At 40.7% G+C, this 23,632-nt stretch overlaps 1 protein-coding gene across 1 annotated transcript in view; it reads left to right on the top strand.

The window, feature by feature from the left end:
• The window catches only part of PRKN (parkin RBR E3 ubiquitin protein ligase), a 1,223,721-nt gene that overhangs the window by 798,249 nt on the left and 401,840 nt on the right, over nt 1-23,632 (top strand). Inside the window, exon 7 of the mRNA XM_074948732.1 lies at nt 5,249-5,385. Within this exon, the coding sequence (XP_074804833.1) occupies nt 5,249-5,385 (137 nt within the window). The remainder of the gene's footprint in view (nt 1-5,248; nt 5,386-23,632) is intronic.

The following is a 23,632-nucleotide window of genomic DNA, read 5'->3' as shown; positions in this document are numbered from 1 at the left end:
GGTGAGGGCTCCAGGTGCGGGCTCTGGGGTGGAGCCAGGGATGAGGGGTTTGGCATGCAGGAGGGTGCTCCAGGCTGAGACCGAGGGGTTTGGAGGGTGGGAGGGGGATCAGGGCAGGAGCAGGACTTGGGACACGGGAGGGGGTGCAGGCTCCGGGCAGCACTAACCTCGGGCAGCTTCCAGAAGCAGCAACATGTCCACCCTCTGGCTCCTACACAAAGGCATGGCCAGGCGGCTCTGCATGCTGCCCTGGCTGCAGGTGCCGACCCTGCAGCTCCCGTTGGTTGTGATTATCAGTCAATGGGAGCTGTGGAGCTGGTGCTTGGGGTGGGGACAGAGTGCTGCACCCCCTAGTTACACCTATGCGTAGGAGCTGGAGGAGGGACATGCCGCTGCTTCCAGGAGCCATGTGGAGCCATGGCAGGCAGGGAGCCTGCCTTAGCCCTGCTGCGCCGCCAACCAGACTTGTGATGGCCCGGTCAGCAGTGCTGACTGGAGCTGCCAGGGTCCCTTTTTGACCGGGCGTTTCAGTCAAAAATCAGACACCTGGCAACCCTATACCTGATACAAGGGAGCGGGAGGAGGAGGCGGCATCTGTAATAGGTAGAATGGGAAGCAGTCAAGGGAAAGAGCAGTAAGGACTGTGCAAGTGAAGATCTGAGGTGCTGGGTTGAGGGTCCTGGATTGGAACCCTGGATAGAAGGTGGGCCCAGGTTCCCCTACAAGGGGCATCCAATTTGGGGACTGTTAGAGACAGTATGAAGGGAGACTTTGATAATAGTGTAGGATGGGGTGGAATTTCCGTGTGACTTGGACAGAGGGTTAAGCCATGAAAAGGAAAGCACACCGCTTTAGGAGTATGAGAGAGGCCATGGAGTGAGTGAGTGAGATGATGGGCTGAGCAGCCTCAGGAAGGGGCATCAGACCATGTGGCGAGTTAATCCCCAGACGGGGCAGTAAGAGGCACTAGAGTGGTAAGAGGCATGTTATCCCAGGCTGTTAGGAATATCTTTTGTGTAGGTTGTTTTCATAAAGTTGTAACTCAGCCCAACTACTGAATACCTTCTAAGAAATATATTATTTCAGATTTACATTATTGATATTAGAAAACACTTTTATTTCACACATCCCACTGAACTCACTTTGGGTTTTATATGTCAGAGGAATTTTGTTTGGGGAATAAATGAACAAAAACTAAGAGAACTACATACGTTTCTAGTGAAATCTCCAATTTGGGTGTGGACAATGAAACATTTGAAAATGGAATAATAAAGGATTTATTTTCATTAATACCCTAACAGAGTTCCTTTTCCCCCTTCTACAGACCAAGAGGATAAAGTTAGGAGGTATCAGTAATTTAGGAAATAGGTTTAAGGCCAAGAAGCCTCATTACAATATGTTCTAATTTTTCCTGCTTCTTAAGCTAAGTCAGCGTTCTACCTCAGGGTGAAGCCTCATTTAATCAGACACAAAGGCAGTTGTAGGGGTTATTCTAAAGGAGCATTCAGTATATTCACCACTTACCCCAGAATCTAGGCATGTCATCTCAACAACATGTTTATTTTTAATTGACATAAGGAGTAAGACTTCCATTTCTGTTTTTAAACACTGCTCACTCCCAAGAAGCATTCAGTTCTGATACATACTCTGTGAATTCTTGGTTCTAATGGAAGTGCAAATGCCAGCTGAAACTGGCACCAGACTATAATATACTATTATATAAGTGTTTATCTAGGCATTATGTCATAGGTATTTTAGACTGCAAGCATATATCTCAATCGACATAATAGTATCCATGAAAATGATGTTTTAGTGATTTCTGATGTCATCAGAATCCAGAGTTATATGTATGTAGTTTTAAAAGTTTGCTGTATTTCTGATTCAGTGAAAAAATCACATATTTTAACAAGAAAAATGTTTTTATAAAATCATATTTTACAAATGTTTGTATGTGTTTTCTTTCTGGAGAATTGTTTGATTTAAAGGCAGTTATGAACAGCACAATTCAAGGGAATGAGATTATGGCACCATAGGTAATTTACACAAGTAACTGACTAGTTTACGTACATAATACAGTTCTGTAAGTTGAAATTTTGTTCACGTTTTATAGAAAAAGTAAGAATTGCACAAATGTTGTATTGCCTTCAGAGATCATATACAGGATACATTTTCCACTGTTTTCATTTGTGGACTGATTTTTAGATGCTTCTCTAATTTTGGACTCCCCATGTAGATCTCTCACACACATACCATCCACCTTCCCTCTGAAGCCTGGGGAAGAGAGTTGCAGGTCCAGGAATCCTCCACCTAACTTGGAAAACACTCAGGTACCACAGTAGTGGCCACCAGCAACAAACACCCTAAAAGGGAAAGATCCCCAATGGCCCAGGATGGGAAGCTTCCAGGGGTGGGAATCTTGCCTCATCCTCCTTCCCGGAGAGAAAGTCTCTGAGATATCTACCTCACCCGCAAATTTAGCGGGGTGGTAAAGGTGTCCCTGTGACAGAATAAGGACCTGATAGGTGCTCCTCTAGCTCTCCCTATTGATCTTGGGGCTAGGCAGAGTTAGAGGAGCACGGATCAGCTCCTCATTCTGGCTGGCAGCTGTCTTTGTATCATTATTATTTATTATATTCAGAACAGCAAGTGGGCAACTAATAAGGTATTAGTATGGGAGAGGTTTTATTTAATTCAGTTTTTAAGCTGCTTTACTCAATGAAATCCTTTAAAACACAGAGCTTATATTTTTAAAGCTACCAATACACTACCATGAATTCTACAGTGTATGTGACTCTGAAGCTTATTTTCAAGAAAGATTAAACGTTTATATACAGCATCTGAAATTATTATTGATTACATTTTGCAGTTGTATACCCACTTTGAGGACATGGCGATCTAGTGTTTCAATGTTAGACGGGGGGTTTCAAACTATCTTGTGGCAAAAATTATAGATGCTATGGAGGTGTTGCCAACTCTTGCAGTTTTTATCACAAGTGTCACAATATTTGATGGGGTTTCTTTTTAAGCCCCAGCTCCTGGGGTCAGGGGAATAATTGAAAATCTTACCTTTTATTTTTTTAAAGTATGTTTCTAGTCCTTATAGTTGAAGAGGAAAGCTTGAAAATGTGTCCCAAGTACACCAAAAAAGCTTAAAAAAATACAGCAAACCACCAAAAAAAACCAACAACCCCCAACAAACCAACCCAGAAGGCAAATAAAAGAACAATTTTTTTCATGATTTGCATGGTAATCTCATGGTTTTGAGGGCCTGACTCTTGATTTTTGAATGCTTAGGGTGGGCAATAATGCTCTGGTGCCAAAGACAGGCAAGAAGTAGTGCACAACCCCTATGTAGGGAATAACTTTATCAAAGGATATAGTTGCTAACACAGTTTCAAGGTAACTGCACCTGTATTCTCCCCTCTGCGGGCAACTCCAGAAGTGCCTAGTCAGGTCTCAGATCTCCAGCCATCACCTGTCTCTGGACAGGGACCCTTGTCCCACTTTCTTCTGACCGGGGTGGGGTTAAAGCTGCACAATTCCCTGCCTTACACTGTGATATTCCCAGCAAGACGGTCTGCATAACCACTGGTGCCTGTGTGTTGCTTTCTTTCCAAAAGCCATGGACAGTGTTTTTTGCCAGCCATTACTGCTCTTTCTAAGCAAGCACATTTTTATTATGGGAATAGCGTTGCAGAAGAAACCAAGAAAAAACGATAAGTCCCTATACGCATGCTAAAATCTTATCGGAGGTCACCTGTCAGTCTTCAGTGGCCCTACTAGGCCAATGTTTTTCCAGCCCTTCCCTAAGGTTTGAGGCTCCCATGGAGAAGAAGGTCCTGTCCATTTGCTGGATCAGAAAGAAGGCCACAAATGAGTTCAAGCTCATCCTTTTATATCAAACCCTTTCTTTGTTTCCTAGCCTCTGGAAAACGCAGCCTCAACCAGTATATGCAAACTACCCCATGGGGGAGAACTTCTCTGGAGTTGTTTAGTCTCAGTGACTTGCCTTATAATCACCCACTCCTGTTGTTTCATTCGTAGAGTTGCTCCCATGGAATGGAATACAATCATATATAAATCATTCATAAATTTTAATACAGTTGTCTCCAAAGTCACTGCATAGGGTTGCAAAATCTGTCACAGTTGTTACTTCAGAATTGACAATGAAGGTAGATCCACCAAAAGGTGTCTTTAGTTAATTTATGCTAGTAGTCTCAGAACTTTCTTCCTGCCATTCAGAAGACTATTGTTAGTGATTTCTGTGGTTATATATATGGATAGTGATTTTCTTTAATTTATATCTTGCTGTAGAAAATTTTAATTGTAAGATATTCTGGCTATAGCCTGTATGGAAGTCATAATGTATGATTTATTGTTTCTGCTGTTATATACATTTTCGGGTGCCCATCCCAGAAGTGTCTGGGCAATAAAAACAAAATTATATTGTAATTTTTCAAAAGCACGTTCAAGCTGTTATCTCCTGGAATGCTGATCCACACTCCAATGTTTGAGTCCTGGAAGGGGCACTGGGAGTGGTTCTGATTAGACCACAGTGTTCCCTGCCCTGCTGGTGCAGCAGCTATGTTTGCTGCTTGTGCCGTTTCTGGGGCTGGCCCCACCACTGGGAGAAGCTGCTGCTTCTAAATTGTCCTGAGTGCTCTCCCTCTGCACCTCCATAGGTATTCTGCCTGCCTCTGAACTCTGCATGCAGAATTCTTCTAGTCATTGTCACTAGTGCAGTGCCCTTGCTATCACGTGGCAGTGGCCAGTAATGCTACTACAAGACCGGCCCTCTTTTTCGGGGTGTGAGGGCAGGGTGTAAACTCTTTCAGATACTTTCTTTAGCCTACCTCTCAGATTATCCCTCTATAATCCCATTTCCTCTCCCTCCCCTTCTCTACACTAGCCTCTTGGCTCTCCTATACATGGTCTTACCCTGTTTGTGAGAGAGTCTTCTGGAGTGTCTGCTCATTTGAGCAGCTCTCTTTATTTATTTTTCTTTGCCTATTTGATCCTTCACCTTTCTTCAAATTTCCAGTGAAAGTCTATCTCATCTCCCTTGCCTCTGACCGATTTTTATCTACTTTAAATCTCTTCAAAATGCCATGCTGGCATATGATTCTATCTAACCAGATATTAATAAGTTGGTAACTGAATTTTTAAACTGAAATATTTTGGAATAGTTGGTCTAGACAATATTGGGTACAATAACGTAGCATTGCATTGTTTTGGGTATTTTTAACAGAAGTCCTGTGCTGGTGTTCCAGTGCTTGCATCGCCATGTCATTTGCCTAGACTGCTTCCATTTATACTGTGTGACTATGCTGAATGATCGCAAATTCATCCATGACCCTGTGCTTGGCTACTCTCTCCCATGTGTTGGTAAGTTTGGGGGTTTTTTTTGTTTGTTGTTTTTAATTCTGCTTGCCCTAACCTGCAGAAAAATACTGTTGATTTCAAATCAAATTATGGGGTTTTGTGCGTGTTATTTTTTTAAATATATCTATGGAATTATAATGTGTATTAGTAGTTGTTTCATCTGACGGAAAATATATTTGTTATTGAAATGGCCCTTCTTGCTTTGCATGTGAACTGGGTTTGGAGTATTAACTTGATTCTAAAGGGCATTTCTTTTATGAGCAAGTGCATAAGTTTTTCACATTAGTATGTCATCATCCTAAAGCTAACGGATGATCACAATAGGCTGTAGCCAAAAATAAATAAATAAATCTTTGATGTCTTCTACATCTCTTCTTTTGAGTCAAATAAGTTAACTTTCTTGACCTATCTTCAAGTGCTAATAAGAAAAGTACTGTAATAAGAATTTCAAATAGCTTTCTGATTGATGAAGTTATCTCTACTAATTGCCACTACATAGAATGAAATACAGATGATCCAAGGAATGTGTTGTTATCTACTGTACCTGACTAGGAAGTGAAGTTTGGCTTATGTAGAATAAGATGATTTATATTGAATCTCAAAGATCTGTTTTGGCAGATCAGAGACAAGAAGTTGAATCTATCACATTGTCACATAGAGAGTAAGGCTCTGACAAAGTTGCTGTGTAGGACTTCACTAGAATTTATTTTGTAAATTACCTTCCCTTCACTTTACAAGCTGCAAGTAAAATGGATTTGCATTGGCTGTTAGAGCGAATAGCTAATACATTTCATATCAACAGATGGAAGAATAATTGTGAATATTTCTTAAGAGAGTGACATTCTACATCAGGGCATGCGTCAAAGATACTAAATCTACAAGAATTAAAAACAATTCAGATTGTCTGTATTTTCAGCTGCTTTTAATTATTTCAACAGCATCTTAGCAATGGCCACAAGTTCACATTTCATGACCATGCATATGCTGCTTTTGTTTTTTAGCCAAGTCTCATTTTATACATGGTAACCTCATCTGCTATTGCATAACAAGCTTCCCTTTCTTCACCCCCAAATAAATAACAGATCTACTGCAGTTTTGTTAAGATGATTTGTTCTCCCTTGGTTTTTACCATGATGATGTCTGGATATTCAATATTACTCTGTCCCCCTGCCTCCTTCCCCCACAAATTAATCAGTTCCCTGCCCCACATACAAATTAATCAGTTATTTTTTTCCTCTTCCTCTCTCAGGACATCAGTTCCCTTCCCAGTTCTTCCATTTGCTCCCCAAATTAATCATTTACCTCAGTAGCAGCTCTTCAAAGCTGTAGCAGCCAGCTCAGCCCTTTCCCTCAGTCAGACTTCTTACTCCTGTAGCACTTCCCCAGATTCAGCCCTGATGTTCTCACCTGATGGCTCTTCACCTCTGCTCCTAGCTGCATCATTGTATGTATGTATTTGATTGCTGTTATACCCAAAATGTGCTAGGCACTTCCCACACATCTTGCAGCACCACTTTCTCAGTCCAGGGGTTCTGCTCTACTTGTTCCCTTGCTTTGAGAGGACACCAGTAAATCTGTGATTTTTGTTCCCTACCTGGAGATAAGGGGCTAAGTATCTTCTGCTCCCTTCTCTAGGTGTGGGGTGGATACTGCTAGAGCTGAGTGGTAGGAGGGATCTGAGGGAAGGCATGGGAGGAAGATGCACAGAGGTAGAGTACAAGTGCTCAGGGCCTTGCCTCAGCTGGCTAAGGGGCAAGGCGGGAACAGGCTTTGTCTAAAGTAGTGGGAGCCTGAAAGATTCAGTGGGAGCAGTGACAGCTCGGCTGCCCAACTGAGGCAGCATGCATATAGCTCCCCTACAGGCCTGATAGTATAACAATAGCTGCTGGGTTCCCACCCGTCCTCAACCACAGTATTGGTTACACTCTTTTTACTGTTCTAAAGATACTCTTCACGACAGTATTACCAACCCTAAGGGTTCAAAAATCATGAGATTAATAATAATAATACATTATTTTTCTTTTTCTTCCCTTGTTGGTTTTTGAGACTTCAGGATGTACTGAGGTCACATTTTCAAGCTTTTTTCTGTAACCATGAAGTTTAGTGTTGTATCTTTTGCTTTTGACCCAACAAAAATAGTAGAAAGGAACCATATAGGCACAGCTGGACCCTAAATACTTGTGTTCAATAAATATGCACAAACATGGAAGGCCTAGCTACATACACATTGCTTCCCTGGCTGGCTCTGCTGGCTGATATTACACAAAACATAGTGAGCACCACTAGAGTGCTCATAAACTATTTAAAGGTATATTAGCCTATTCCTTCACACTATACACTAGAAACTTACTTAAAAAAACAAACAAACCGCAACCCTGGAAACTGAGATTCTCATATAATTGCATGATTCTATGAGCTGTGGATTCAAGAATAACATCACATATCTTGGGACTCGTGATAGAATCATGGGAGTTGACAGCCCTGCAAAAGGTCTAGAACTATACAGGGTTTTTTAATGAAACTTTGGATTCTATAGAAGCTGGTCGTATTAGTCCTGCTTGCCCAGGAAAACTCCCTAGTCAACCTGTACAAATAGAATTTAGAGCCTCTTCATCTCCAAATCATAAACCCAATCTGAGCCCCAGGTGGGGATCTTCAGAAGCGCTTAGGCATCTAGCTCCAATTTTTAGGTGCTTAAATACCTTTTAAAATCTGGGCCTTGGTGACTGACTACCTCTTTCCTCTTATAGATAGTCCATCAAAACTGTGGGGCAATGTTGGAAAACATGCTGTTAGCTGCTGTTTCTTTGAGCAATGCAGACTTCAGCCACTAGAGCTGTCAATCCAGTACCTTTCACCAACTGTAAATTCAAGTAGAAAAATACAGAACAGTAACCTTTGATGTTGATTTCCAAACATCATGGCAGTGCTTATTAAACAATACACTACTGTATAAATTTCATATTTAATCCTTAGGAAAATATAGATATGTTTGACTCAACTTTTTCTAGCTTGCATCTATGAAGACCCAGAAATTATTTCCTCTCAAGTAAAACAGTTGCCATTGTGCACACTAATAGATTATTATTTATCTACTTTATCCACTCTATATTTGTCCACTTCTGACTACCAGGAATTAACCCAACACAAAAAGCTAGATCTGAAATTCATCGAAGTTTAGAGTATTGAGATCTGAGGTTTGGTTTGGGCTGATCTCTAACAGGAATATGGAACTAACCCACTTTTAGTGTAATGAGACCAATATTGTGATAAGATAAACAACTATTAAGTGCACACAAACAAATACTTTTTTATAAAGGTCAAATCCTTATACTGTGTCATTGCACACATATTTTAAAAGTAACAAATTCGCTCTCTAGACATATTTATGGTATTGTATATGGGGAAACATTAATGTCACAGCTTCACTCTTCTCTAAGTATTATTTCAGTTGTCCACTTTCAAATAAAAATGGAATTACTTAAAATTTACTTCATTTATCTAAAGCATGCCCTAGAACTGTAAAGTTGGGCTTAGTCTTGTAATTAAGCTTATTTAGGTTATTTGCATGTGCAAATTAGTTCCCTTCATTGCAGGGTTTTTGAAAAATATTGGTAACATAATGAACATAGCCTGAAGTTTCCATTAACATTTGACTCACTGTTCTGATTTTTATCTGGGGAATACACAGACATAGCAGATTTTTGATTCAATAAAAGATATTAATCTAGAGGTCAAAATACCACACACAATAAAATAAAAATAAATAGCAGCAATTGCATCAAAGGATCACTGTGACTGACAAGATCAGTGTTACCATATTCGCATAATAATTTGAGTAGGCAAAGATCTATGGCATGGATTTTCGATGAACAACGCTTCTCAGATAAGTTGAATCACTTGCTGACATACTCTGAAAGGTGGAGCGTTACTACACATTTACTTTGCCTGGTCATACCACTGTTTATCTGGTGTCTGTTGCATGAGTGACTTAACCAGAGACAATACAGTGTTAGAAGGCAGGTTATGTCAGCTTATGATCTATGATATATCACTTTGAAAATGATATAGCATCACTCAATTATTTTACTAAATTTATCGTTGTGATTTTTTTAGAAGAATGAAATTAATTCTTTAATGCCTAGCTACTATCTAGCATCATGCAGCACCATGCCAGTTGAAAATAGGCAACATCGAGGACTACTGCTCTGATTACTAGAACTCCAGTATGTTGATAGAATTAGCTGCTCAGAATAGCAGCCCCTATATTAGCTGAGACAAAGAATTTGCAGATAAAAGGTGGCCGTATTATACTGGTCATTAAAATAAAAAAAAATACAAATTATACTCTCTCTGCCCTTGCTTAATGGCAAAAAAATGTATCCCATCTCTCTGTATGGTGTCTTGTATTAATGAGGCTTCATGCACAGAAACTTCTGTGAGTGGTGACCTCTACATATCTTTGAAATAATTAATAAGGTGCTTAGAGGGACAATTTTGCATATGCATGACAGATGATTTATGGTTATTTAGTTACTGTGCAGGGCACTGGAATCTCATCGCATTACCTTATACAGGAAATGTATACACACAGTATGTTAGCCACTTTAAACAGGCACTGTTCTTACCATCACAACTCCACTTTAAAAACAGAATTATAGCAATAAGGGGTTATAGCCCATAGGTTAATATGTATGAGAAAACAGGTCTTTGACAGAGGAAAATATGAGGGGGCCAGGAAAATCCAAGGTTTTACGTTGCTATAAGCACACTGCAAAAATGTCTGTCTTTCAGTTTATTTCTAAGGGTCATCATATGTGTGATGTATTTTAAAGAGGTCTGGATAAAAGATGCTATTCCCATGATTACTGTAAAACACTGCTGTATCCGGGCATAATCCTGCTGCTACCACATATAAATAAGTGCAATTACCACCAGTGTGTGTATGGAACTGCTAACAAAAAGGAAAAGGCTTTATAGTATAATAAATTGTTTTAAAGACCCATCTTTCATTGAAAGAATGCTGCTGGTGAATGATTAAGGAAGCACACATTTTAAGATGAAACCAGTTTATTCCCCCATCAGATTTCATTTGTGAAATGACTGGATGTTTTTGCACTATGGAAAATACTGATGATGTGATAAAGCTATGTACCATCCATGAGTACAGTAGTTACAAAAAGAGGGAATAAGAACAGTTGTCAGTATATTTAAAAAGCCTGAAATGTGTAGAGTAAGTATAATTACAAGTAAAAAAGAAAAAGGCAGGATTTTTTATTTGATTACTCATGAAGCACATTTGAGTCTCCTCTGTTCTGCATAACATAGACAAACTCCCCTGCAATCTAAAGGATGTGAGAGAGAGATTTTTAAACTCAAGTTCAGTGGTCTATGAACAGAGCATTCTCAAGGATGGGTATAGGAAGTGGTAGAAGTCTGATAGGGCTTTGATGTAAAGAAGAAACAAGCTTCTGCAACAAGGTGAGTTAATTGCCAGGACTGCTTATCAGTCAGCAGTAGATGCAGCAGATGCATCTTCAAGATCAATGGCAACTGCCCTTGTGATGTGCCGTGAATCATAGCTTCCCATTTTGGGGTTTCCCAAGTCCAGAACACCGTGAGGATCTGCCCTTTGAAGGAAATAATCTTTTCAGCCAAAAGATGGATGAGTCCTTACATACTGTAAAGGACTCCATACCCTCCATTCCCTGGGCATATATACTCTATCCTGAAGAGAAAATGCCACAGGCAATCATACAAACCTCGCCCAATGGCTCAACAGTTTTACCACCGGCAATCGTATGAGCCACCCCATAAGAGGCAAAGGGTTCAGAAGTCCCATTTCCCTGTACCTACTATGGCGGAATCATTATCCCAACCCCCAATTCCTGGCTAAAAGATATATTGGTTGGGAGTTCAAGAGCTGCAAACCAATGATGCCACCATCTGTTGATTCCCACACATTCCAGCTATGCAATCAAATTTACCTGCCTGTCCCCTCCAAAGCCCCATCCCTGCCCCTTTTTGAGGTCCATTCTCATGGGGAGATTCTCAAACAGAAGTAGAATCCCTCCTGCAGCAAGGAGCAATCACGTGGTGATACTGGGATTTATAATCCCATCCCTGGAAAAGGGCATGTGGTTTATAGCTCTTGGTAAAGGATGCATATTTTCATGTGGACATTGACCTCACTCACTGACTTTTACTCGGGTTCATAGTTGGCTCCAACCATTTTTAATGCAGAGTGCTCCCATTTGGCCCTACCACACCTAGAGTCTTTACCAAGGTCTTTTTAATAGAGCAGCCTATATCAAGTATCGTGTCTTCATCTTCTTCTCCTGTCTCAACAACTGGCTTCTCGTTGCCAAGGCACATCATCAAGAAGCGTACAAGTCAACTTTGTCAATGCTTCAGCTCCTCCCTTCCCTAGGAGTCAGTGTAAACTCAAAAGTCTCTGTCCTCGCTCCAATACAGATTTTAGACTGTATCAGAGTGTCCCTAAATTCAATCACAGCAAGAGCTTGTCTGTCCTTGGACAAGTTCCAAGTGATGAACAACCTCATATATCAGGTCATGAACAACCTTCACCATCAATCAGAATTTGTCTCTCTCTCTTGGGGGACACAGCTTCATGCACTTCTGTCATGCAATTTGTCAGGCTCCATCTTCATTGCCTGCAGGCATGGCTTCAAACAGTGCAATCACTAAGCAGTCCACGAACACCATAGTAACAGTCCCCAACAAGTAACATCATCTCTACTAAGATGGACAAATTCTCATCAAGTATGCAGAGACATTCCCTTCCTTTCTCCCTCACTAGACAGAACGATCTTTACAAATGCCTCCTTTTAGGCTGCGGAGCCCATATGGGCAGCCACACAGTGCAGAGTACTCGGATATCCTGAGAGGCTAGGATGTACATCAACATTCTGGAGTTGCAGGCAGTCTAAGAGGGTTGCAAAGCATTTCTCCCATTCATCCAAGGTCACCATGTCCTCATAATGTTGGACAAGATTATGACTGTCTTTTACAGCAACAAGAAGGGAGGAGCGAGATCTAGTTCCCTGTGTACAGAAGCAGTCCATTTATGGAATTGTTGCATCAGCAATCAAATCTCCCTGTTGGCAGGGAATAAAAATGTGCTGGTGGACTCCCTCAGCAGGCACTGTTATTGACCACAAGTGGGAGCTACATGACTCCACAGTAAACAGTATTTTTGCTCTCTGGGGAACCCACACAAGGGACCGGTATGCCTCTCAAATGAACAAGTAGTGCAGCTGCTCAAGAGAAGCCTTAGGGCATTTTCTCAAGATGACACTCTCCTCCTTCCGTGGTCAGATCATCTGAACTATGCCTTCCCTCCTTTGTAACTCCTAACTCAAGTCTTATGGAAAATGTACCAGGACAGGGCATGAGTCATCCTCATGGCCCCGACCTGGCCCAGACAATTTTTGTTCCCATGTCTCCTATGCATTTTTTTTGTGGTCACCAATCAATATTCAGCCCTTTTACAATCTCCTGACCCGGTGGGAGCAGAATCAAGTATCCCAACCCCCAAGCATTCCATTTCAGGGTGTGGTTTTTGGATGGTTGTCAACTTTAGGATGTTCATGCTCTGAAGCCATGCAAAACTTCCTTACTAACAGTCAAAAAGATTCCACTAGTTAGACTGTCTACACTACAGGCCTTACAGCTGTGCCACTGTAAGGTTTCCCATGTAGCCACTCTCTGCCAGCAGGAGAGAGCTCTCCTGCTGGCATAATTAAACCACCCGCAATGAGCGGTGTTCGGTATGTTGGCAGGACAGGCTCTCCTGCTGACATAGCACTGTCCACACTAGCACCTTTGCTGGTGAATCTTGTACCGACAAAAGTGGTAGTGTAGATAAAGCCGAAATTCTGCTCAGCTAAGTGGAAGCATTTCTCTATCTGTGCACAACAAAAACTCGTATCTCCAGGGGGTGTGGGTTCCCCTTTTTTCTGGACTATCGTCTTTTCCTCAAAACAGCTAGTCTTTCCATCAGCGTTTTATGGGTCCACCTCACTGCACCCCCCTTCTCATGGTTACTCAGTATCGTTCACCCACTGATTATCAGATTCTGGAAGGGTCAAGTTAGAACCTTTACACCAGTAAAGAAGCCTACTCATCAACAGGACTTAAATCTTGGTTTTTTTGGTGCTCACCAAGCAACCCTTTGAACAGCTATATTCAATGGAGACAGAGTTTTATTGTGTTTTACACCCTAAGTTCACTCCCAAAGTTATTTGAAGTTGCACCCGAATCAGTCAGTCCACTTACCTGTGTTTTTTTCTGAAACTATATGAATCTGAAGACCTGAAGAGACTTCATTCCCTCAGTGTGAGATGACCCCTTAGCCTTTTACCTACAAAGCACAAAGCCAGTCAGAAAATCTTCCAGACTCTTTCTTGCCATAGTGGAAAGAGTCCAAGATCAAGGTATATGCTCTCAGGGGATTTTTAAACCGATCTAGGGCTGTATCTTACTCTATCAGCTTTCACATCTGCTTCCCCCCCATTCTACACATGCGTACCCACAGATAGGAACCACACATCTTGAAGAACCTCCAGTTACTATAAGGTTAGTGACTTTCTTTTTTCTCCTTTCTTGTGCATGTCAAAGGCATTATTATTATTTTATTACAGTAGACCCTACATGCCCCATTGTGCTAAGTGCTATGCATATATTCAATAAGAGACAGACCCTACTCCAAAGAAATTACAGTAGAATAATGCAAGACAGTCAAAGTGTGGGAGGGGAAATAGGTACAGAAAAGAGAAGTGATTTGCCCAAGTCATTCATCTGGTTGATGATAGAGGTGCAAATAGAACCCAGGGCTCATGACCTCCTGAGGCTCAGTTCAATGCTCTGTTCACTAAACCATATTGCCTCTTTCCTTCCCCCTTCTCCGTCTTTAAAAGAAGTTCCTCTCATATTTCTGCAGAGTTTTTGCTTGCAATTTATCTCTGACCAATGTCCCAACATAAGGAATTGTTTTTCTTTAAGTACTATATAAACACTGAACAGGAGAAGTGACGGTATAGATCTCTGTGGTACCCTGCTGGAGAGTGTCATTGGGGGAAAGGACAAATGCCCATTTGTATCTCAAGAAAGATAAAAATGGAGTCATTCACTAGTTGGTCTGCAAGCAAGTTATTGAAACCTTATGGGCAATGGACTCAAAAGTTGCTGATGCATCTACAAGAATCATCATGAACATGCTTTCCCTGTTGCTAGGAGATCATCAACTAACACAATCAAAGCAGTTTCTAATCTAGAGGAAGAACAAAGCCCAGTTGGCTGGGGGTCAAGGAAATCTGAGGGCTCAAGAAATTGCAATATTATTCCAGCCAAACCTTTGCACTGATCTTCCCTATAATACAGAGAGTGGGTGCCAGGGTGGGTGAGAGTGGATAGCCAGGTTATCATCATCAAAAGTTAATTCTAGAATTGAAAGTTTCACAATGGCTGCTGGAAGAACCTCTATCACACTTTTTCACACCATGTTCTCCCAGTATGGACTCCATAACAGCATCCTCCAACAGTGAACCCAGTACTTTTCTACAGGACTTCACTGGCCTGAAAAGACATGAGTCTAATTCACAGGCTGGAGTTGGAACCCACTCATGTAGCATCTCCGCTCAATGAGTAGTGAGCAACACTGGCTGAAACTCAAACAGAGAAGACTTCACGTTTGCTCCCTCAAGACATTGTACTGTTTCCGCAGCAGTAGATGGCTAGGTCCAGATCTAGGCAATTTTGTCCATAAATTAACATGAAAATATTTCAGAGTGAGTAAAACTAGACTCCATGATGTAGTGGAGAGTGCTAATATTCACAAAGCTGCCAAGTACATTGAGCAGTTCTTCTCTCTGTAGATCTGTGGGGATAAGTGAAGAAACCCTTCTCCCTCTTTTTTGCACAGCTACAGCAAGTGATCTTAAAAAAAAATCTGTGTGGTAATAATTTAGATTCATCACGAGACTTCCTTCAATAGCTCTTGTTGTCTTCCCTATCACGTCTTCACCAGGAGCAGATCATCTGTAAATGATGATGACCTGTGAGCATGAAGCCGGCAGACAGGGCATTTAGGGGCTATCTGTATTGATAGTGAAAGATAAAAGATGATTATTTAAAATCATGTCTGGAAACTCAGTGGCTGTATCAAGTTCTAGTGGTGGATCTTTAAAAGCAGATTTTTTTTTGTGCTGTCAGGAAAGGTGTGCCCAACCTCAAACCAAAGCACAGTGCTCAATTCATGACAGGGGAATACCTCTCCTGCATATTTCCACTTCCAAGCCAAACACCAGGAGTAAAATCCTGATTCCACTGAAGCCTCTGGCAGTTTTACTATTGACTGCAGTGGAGTCAAGATTTCATCCCAGATCTAGAGTGCACCTGGCCTTTTATGTGGATTCTACAACTTGGGACAGTTACATGGTTGCTATAGCATCCATGAAATTTTGAACCAATAGAGAAAAAACATCTTCCACATGAAGAATGAAATCACCAAGTAGTATCCATCTCATTGGTCACCAACTTGCACTCAACATCATGAAGCAAAGAACAGGCTTCTTATCTTATTTTCTGAAAATTCAGTCATGAGAGAGAAGACTTGAAAGAATGAACAAGGTACAGAGAAGAAGGTGGGGAATAGATGGATAGGAGAGGAAGGAATCCTGGTCTGAAAGGGAAAACTGGAGGAACTGAGAGGGGGAAGGAGGTAGGAAAGAAAGTGTTTTAGTACACAGGAATGGGTGGGTATTAAAAAGACAAAAAAGATAAGAGGGTAAAGTTAAGGGAAAGGAATGATGAGATAGGTAAAGACACAGGAAAGATGAAAGAGGGGAATAATTGCTTCATGGGATATCCCACATTATAATTTGTATGTCTTCTATGGCAGCATTGGGAGATTGAGAAATATATATATGTATATGTAGATTACCCCAAATAGAATTTAGTCCAGAAACATGCCAGTCGCTTGTTTCATATTTGGACTCAGTTCAGTGAAGGGGAAACATCTAGCCTTTGGTCTTGAAAAAATTGAATAGATAATAGCAGATGCCAATTATTACAGAAGAATCCTGGAGAAAGTTCTAATTTATACTCCTGTACGTGCTGGTGAGAGAGGGAGGTCTGACCTTTCCATGGCACGATAACTACAGGTTTCCTGTTGGTTTGGCTTATATCTGAGGAGAGGCTCTATTGCAGTGTAGTACCATTTCTAAGAAGTGCTGTACAAGCAGCAGCATCCTCTACAGGGAGAAATCATTACTAGCTGTGCTTCTTCCGACCACCCATAAATAAGCTGCAGGGACCAATCGTGGCACATTCATCATGTGTTTAGTCTCTGCAGTCTGGTGATTAATATTCCCTGAGTCACTTTCTGAGCTTTGGTCTCCCACATGGCAGCCTGTAGAGCTACTGCCACATCACAGAACCAGCTAAGGATGATGTTCTTCAAGGAGGAGTTGGCTTTAATTAAATTTCTGTGTCTGGAAAGTGAAAATCTAATTTTCTTTTTGACATTTTCTATATTACTACTTAGACAAAATTATGAAAACAATTAATCCCTGTGAAACAGACACTGGCATTATAAGGGGTACAAAAATATTGCATATAAATAATACTAATAATCACCAATCTGTTATAATTTATTGATGTAAGTTCTTATTAAAACTCGTAAATCAGATTTGTTTTTGATATAGCAGATGTACCAAACGACTGCACAAGGTAGATGAGTACTGGTATGGGGATTTTAACAAGCACCATGATTCAGACTCCAACGCCATGAAATGTGACATTGGTTAGGCCTTTTCTATTCTCCCAGACACATTGTTTTTAAAAAAGAGGTGTGGGGAAGGGGCAGGCAAGGTGGCTGAATGACCCAGAGGACTGGCAATGAAAGAGAGACTTATAGGTCATGGGCTGGATTTGAATCAAAGACAACAGTGGCTGAAATTGTCATCTAATGTGAGTGGCCTGTGTGCAGTAAGTTAGTGCTCTCATTTCTGTCTCTAGTGGATAAATATTCACATTTCGAAACTCATCATCTCAGCTGGCACTAATTTGTATCCTGGTTTTCAGTCTCTCGAAAAAGGCAAAAGGTTACATGAGCATGGAGAGGGAACTTCGCTCTCAGAGGAGAAGCATTCTCTGGAGATCCGAAGTGAGGCACGTAGGTGGGGCAGCATGATTACGCTTTCAAAGCTACCCCACCAGTGGGATGTAATCTGCAGAGTGGTTTTATCAACAGCCTTTTATATTGAATAAAAATGATTTTAAAAATCAGCACCATTGCAAAATTGTCTCATATCGCTTGTGTCAACTTGTAAACTAATGTGATGAATCAGGCAGCAGCAAACTGATACCTCCACACAGCCTGATATAGTTTTATTTAGGACCCGTTGCCCCAGACCTGTTTCAAATGAAGACTCTTGTCCTGGTTACTGCTGGATGATTGACCTGACTAATTCATTACGGTTTAGTCAGTGTGCTAGATGGGTTGTTACTGTCAACATACAGAATATCTAAATGAGGCTCTCGCAAAGAGTACTTGTGTTTGGGAAACAGATCAATGTGACTACTTGCACAAGCAAGTGCTCCTCAAACGAAGTAAGGATTGCAGAATCAGGATCCATGGTAGCAAAGAGATATCAAAATAGCAAACCATCTGTACTGAGTTGCCAAAATTACAATTTTGCAAAAAGGGTTCATTTTATTAATGAATGAGCACGTGTATGTACACAGGCTCTGATTCAGTAAAACACTGAAGCATGAGCCTAAGTAAGCACGAGGAGTCCTACTGAGGTCAGTGGAACTGTTCACCTGCTTATGCGTAGCTATCCGCATAGGTACTTTGGTGATTTTGGGCCTTAGAGAGGAAGGTTGAAGGACTAACAAATTGATTTACTCAGTTTCCCATTTAAAGAAATATGCTTCATAATGATAAGCAATGGCCACAGCAACAGCACTTGCCAAGCAAATTGAGATTCAGTGCATTTCCTGTAATATTTTATCCTTTGTTCTTAAAAATATGAGGAGGAATGCTAACAGTTTGAACGGCATAATTTGCAAGAGTTAGGTGGATAACATTATTGTAGAGGCTCAGGGATATTCTCCAGTGGGAACTTTTCTGGTAAGAACTGACATTTGATACAATCTGATCCATTCCTAAGGCCAGGGATAAAAGACAGAGCAAAGAGGAAATTAACTCCTCCAGAGATAGAAAGACCTTCCCCCTATTCACGTGTTTATTCAGACACTAGTGTAGCTCAGGTGTTGCTTTTTTTAATGCAAGGAGGATGTGCCGCACAAGGGATGTTTATCTTTCAGTGCAAGAGGTTAAAGGAAAGGACAAAAGAGAGGTAAAGGATGAGCCTCAAGAAAGTAATATCCATAGCTAAGTCAACAAGCAAAGAGAAGACAAGGAGAAAGTTCCCCTTTGGGGAGGAGGAATGATTCAACACCACTGGAAAAATCTATTGTAAAATGACTCTGACAATCAAGAGAATATCAATCATTAGATCAAGCTTTGGATCATCAGTTTTCAATGCCAGTATTTCATGAGTTCCCTGATGGGCCTTTTGGTGATACCACAGCTATCCATTAACGGCCAGAGTTACGCAGAGCAGAGCTTATCACCAGAAATGCCCATTCTGTTCAATGGGTTAATGAAAGAAATAGGATGGAAAATGTTGGTGTTTTTTTCCTACAATTTTAATTCATCCCTGCCTGCCACCACACATGTGCGCACAAACACATACATTTAGCTTATACTTGGTTATAGGGATTTCAGTCTTTTTAAAAATATTACAGAGGATGCCAAAGTCCCTATTTTATCTGTGAATCCTTTTCCTTCTCTTCTCTCCTTCCTTTCTCCCTAGATTCTTGAACTTTTTTAAAAAAAAATTGATGCAAGATTGAGGAGCATGCTGTGAAAATTGTAAGCCCTACCAGGATGTGCAATTATAGCCTCTTGATGCATTTTTTAGATGGGTGAAATAACTCAGGTCTAGCCCTATGCCTTACAACATACCTGAGGCATGTGCCAGTATCCTGCTAATGCATGTGCTGTTGTGGCTCCTATTTATATTTAATTAACCAAAGTATGCAGGGTAGATATCCAGCAGTATTAATATTAAATCAGCATTCAAAGTAACCATCCCATTTTGGACACAGTAGTCCTGACTGTGAACTCACTTGACATTATGAGTAACTGAGCTGAAGTCAGGAGTTACAGTGGTGTGAAATTAGTGTAAATGAGATCAAAGTCAGGGCCCAGAGGGAGGTGGACATGTGCCAGGGAAATACAATCAAATTAACTTATTAAATAAAAATAAAAATGCTTTGTTTTTCTTGTTTCTCCACCCTTCTTCCATTTCTTTGTTCCCTTTTAATCTCCTTGCATCCCAGACTTGGCCTATCACTTTCCATACCTCAGTATTTCTGTTTGTAATTTGTCTAGTTTATTTTTCTTTTTTTTTCTGTTCTCTTCCTTGCTTTCCTTGAAAAACAGCATCTATTTTTTTTCACATTCACCATCCATCAAGATAATGTTGGAGATGGAATATCTTTTCCCTCCCACATGATGATCTCTTTCATCTCTTTTTTCCTTTTATTTTATTTCTCTTGCTCACCACTATTCTTAGCTCTCTGTACACTTTTTGCTGTCTCCTGAATCCTTTTTGTCCTTTCCCTGATCCTTTTCCCCTTTCCTTTCCCTCCTCCTCCTCCTTTCTTTTTGTCTATTCTTCCCTTGGGTTTACTATCTCCTCCATTTCTCTCCTTTCAAGTTAGGATTGCAGTCTCTCTTGATGTCTCCTGTGAGGTCCTCAAAGAGATTGGGTCCCCAGGATGGGGAGAGGAGTGAAGAAGAGGGACTCAGGAGGGAAGGTAGAAAGGCTACCTCTCTTCCTGCCCATGATCATTGGGAGAGGGTGTTGGATGCTGTTGCTTGGCTTGAATAGGTTCTGTGAACCAGCCAGCTCTGGGCCAGGTGGCTGGTCTCTTTCCTTCATTTTGTTGGTTGGTGCCTCTGTTTCCAACCACAATCTGAGGAACCAGAAAATAGAGCAAGAACATTCTCAGCCACCATCAGTATGTAGGGTTGCCAATTTTGGTTGGATGTATTCCTGGAGGTTTCATCACATGACATAATCTTTAATGAAAGATTATTTTTTATTCCTGGAGACTCCAGGGCAATCCTGGAGGGTTGGCAACCCTATCAGTATGCCAAATTATCTGAACAGCACACCTAGTGGAAGAAGGAAAGAGGAAATTACTGTGATGTATTGAGGACTGTGTTGAAATTGGAAGTTATCACTCCTGGTCCTGGTCCTGCTTGCAGGCTATGGGACTCTGTAGGGAAATGTGTGATCAGAGTCAGTAGGGAACAAGCCAGCCTAGAATAAGGTGGGAGTGAGTTGTGCCTTGCTGCCTTATGGAGCAGCCTGCTTTGTCTCTCTCTGTTTTTTGGTTCTTGTGTGTTATCATTTGGAATTCTAAGAAATAAAATAGTGTTATGTTGCAATCTTCCAGAAAGAATATTTGTTTTTATCTAATTTCTCTGAGTTAATGCCATGAACATAAGTTGCAAATAAAAACATGTCCTTCCTGATAGCTTGGCCCCTGTCTGCTGCATACAGGACAAATCCACTGGCAAGTGGGATGCAGGACTATCATGTTGAAACAGTTTTCTCCTGTGAAATGGCTGATTCTTGGCAACCTTTTCACTGACTGTAGTATCCAGGAAAAACTCCAGTACACTCCTGTTGTCTTCTCCTCCTTTCCCCTGCATCCACATACACCCATGCACAAAATCAGAGCCATCGGTGCAGTTTGCAGCCAGTTAAAATGTGATCTAAAGCATCAGAAAGTTGAAAAGTCCTGTTGTTTGATTTCTGCTGTGCCTGTAATGTAGTAAATCACAATACCAGGGGCAAAGGAAGCTCAGCTTGTCAGTTAAATCGGGTAGCTGGCACAGTCAGATTTTGTTTTTCATGATCCATTGCCCCAAGTAATATCCTCTATTTATATCACTGCTGGAGGAGGGCTGGAAATTATAGAGGCGTTTTTTGGTAATAACTGCAAGCAGGGAGACAGCATATACCAGGGAGACTGGAATGAGACTCTCAGGTAAATAATAAGCACTTTAGAAAAAACTACCTAATTACCTAGTTTACCGCTTGGAGCTGTTCCAGTCACTTGGGAAAATAATGTGCGTTTTGTAAAACTGCCTAATTATTAATTTGCTAAGGAAGCCATTGCAGCCTTTTGGGTAAATAGCGTATATTTTATAACATTCCATAAAGGTCTCTTATTTAAAAATAAAAATAAAAAACCTGCCCTCTCCTTTCCTCTTCCCCTCCCTTCCCCCCCCCACCCCCCCCCAAAAAAAGAAAAGGGTGGAGGGGGAAATTGTGGCTTAGAAAATCTCTTCTTTCTTTGGAGTCTGTGATGATTGATAATTTCCCTTACATGAAAATGTATTACTAACATTTATGTTGGTTTTGGTCTGTTACTGAAGAGTACTATAGTATTTCTGTAAGGATCTTTACTTGGGGTTAAAACAATCTTTTGATTTTTAACTGGAAGTACACCTGAGACATTCACACGGCCATGCTTGTTGAGGGCATTTTGCATGAATGGTGAGATCTGAGGACACTAATGAATTGGACTGAATGCTTGGCTTTTATTAAAACTACAGTACAGAGTTGTGAGTTAGTAACCGTACAGCATCTTGACACTATAGGTGACAGCATTCCACTTCAGTAGTATAAATAAATAATTATACAGCATTGCTATAATTAGTTACTGAAAAGAGACCAACATGCCTGATATATGTTAGAATTAAAATAAATAATTTTCACTTTGTACCCTTCAGTGCAGAAGGAGTTGTTCATTGTAGTGGTGTGTATATATATTTCCCTCTTTCCTCCTGTGATTTTTAAATAGGCTCTCTGTTAACTTTCTTTCTGGACCTTTCTTTACTAGACTAGCTTTTGCTACGATCATGAGAACAGTACTGTATTTTCTTCACTCTCCAGGGGAATTATTGTCTTTTTAAGTGGTGAAGTCCTCTCAGGGGGCTAGGCTTGCGTTTCTAGAAAATTATGAGAAGGATAGGAATCATTTAAGTGAGAATATTCTTCAAGAAACTGGTAATTGTTGACAGATAGTATATTTCCCTGAATGAAATATTTAATTGATATCTCTTTCATAATTATATTACAAATAGAAACAGATATTGTGTTGGCAGTAGAGTTCCTAACACTTAAGGCCATTAATTACTTATTTTCCCATCAATTAAATTCCATATTTATTTTAACAAGTACAAACTGTCCAATAGCATTTGGAAAAAATCATTAGATATTTTAATTACAGAAGTGAACATAAAAACTTAATTCAGGAACACATGGTTTAATGGGCTGACCCAGGAAGGTACTCTGCACCATCAACTCCCACTGACTTCAGCTGGACTTAAGGGTATGAGGCATCTTCCCAGAGTTACTTTTCACCTCACAGGAGCAAGGTGCAAAATTTTAAAAAAAGACATGGCTATCTCGTACTGTATTCCTATTGTAAATGTTGTATCCCCAAAGGGCCCAACTTCAATTGAACTCCATCAGACTTGTTCCAGAATCCCAGAACAATAGAATATTAACAAGGAAGAACTTATAACAAGCAGTACCTGAGTAGAATGCTCGGGTACTTTTGGGTTCCATCCTATATCCATTAAAGTAAATTGAGTGTTGCTATTAACTATGGCCCTAACCCAGTGAAGCACTTGAGAGCCTGCATAACTTGAAGCTTATGAAAACGAGGAGTCCGGTGGCACCTTAAAGACTAACAGATTTATTTGGGCATAAGTTTTTGTGGGTTAAAAAACCCACTTCAGATGCATGACTTAAGATGCATCTGAAGAAGTGGGTTTTTTACCCATGAAAGTTTATGCCCCAAGAAAGCTGTTAGTCTTTAAGGTGCCACCGGACTCCTCGTTGTTTTTGTGGCTACAGACTAACATGACTACCGCCTTGATACTTGAAGCTTATGATTAATTCCGTTGAAATCAATGGGACTACTTATGTGCTTAAGTATGTGCATACCTTTTATGTGCCCTTTTAGATCAGGGTTTCTAGTGGGTGCAGGATCAGGCTTTTTGTTAGATTGTACCAATTCCACCAAGAATAAATTGTCGCACTAAACTGCTTCGTTATTTCCAGATAACCCT

The sequence above is a fragment of the Natator depressus genome, chromosome 3 (genome assembly GCF_965152275.1).
Source record: "Natator depressus isolate rNatDep1 chromosome 3, rNatDep2.hap1, whole genome shotgun sequence".
NCBI lineage: Eukaryota > Metazoa > Chordata > Testudines > Cheloniidae > Natator > Natator depressus.
Note: the sequence above shows the minus strand (reverse complement) of the source record. Positions and strands in the feature narration are given on the sequence as shown.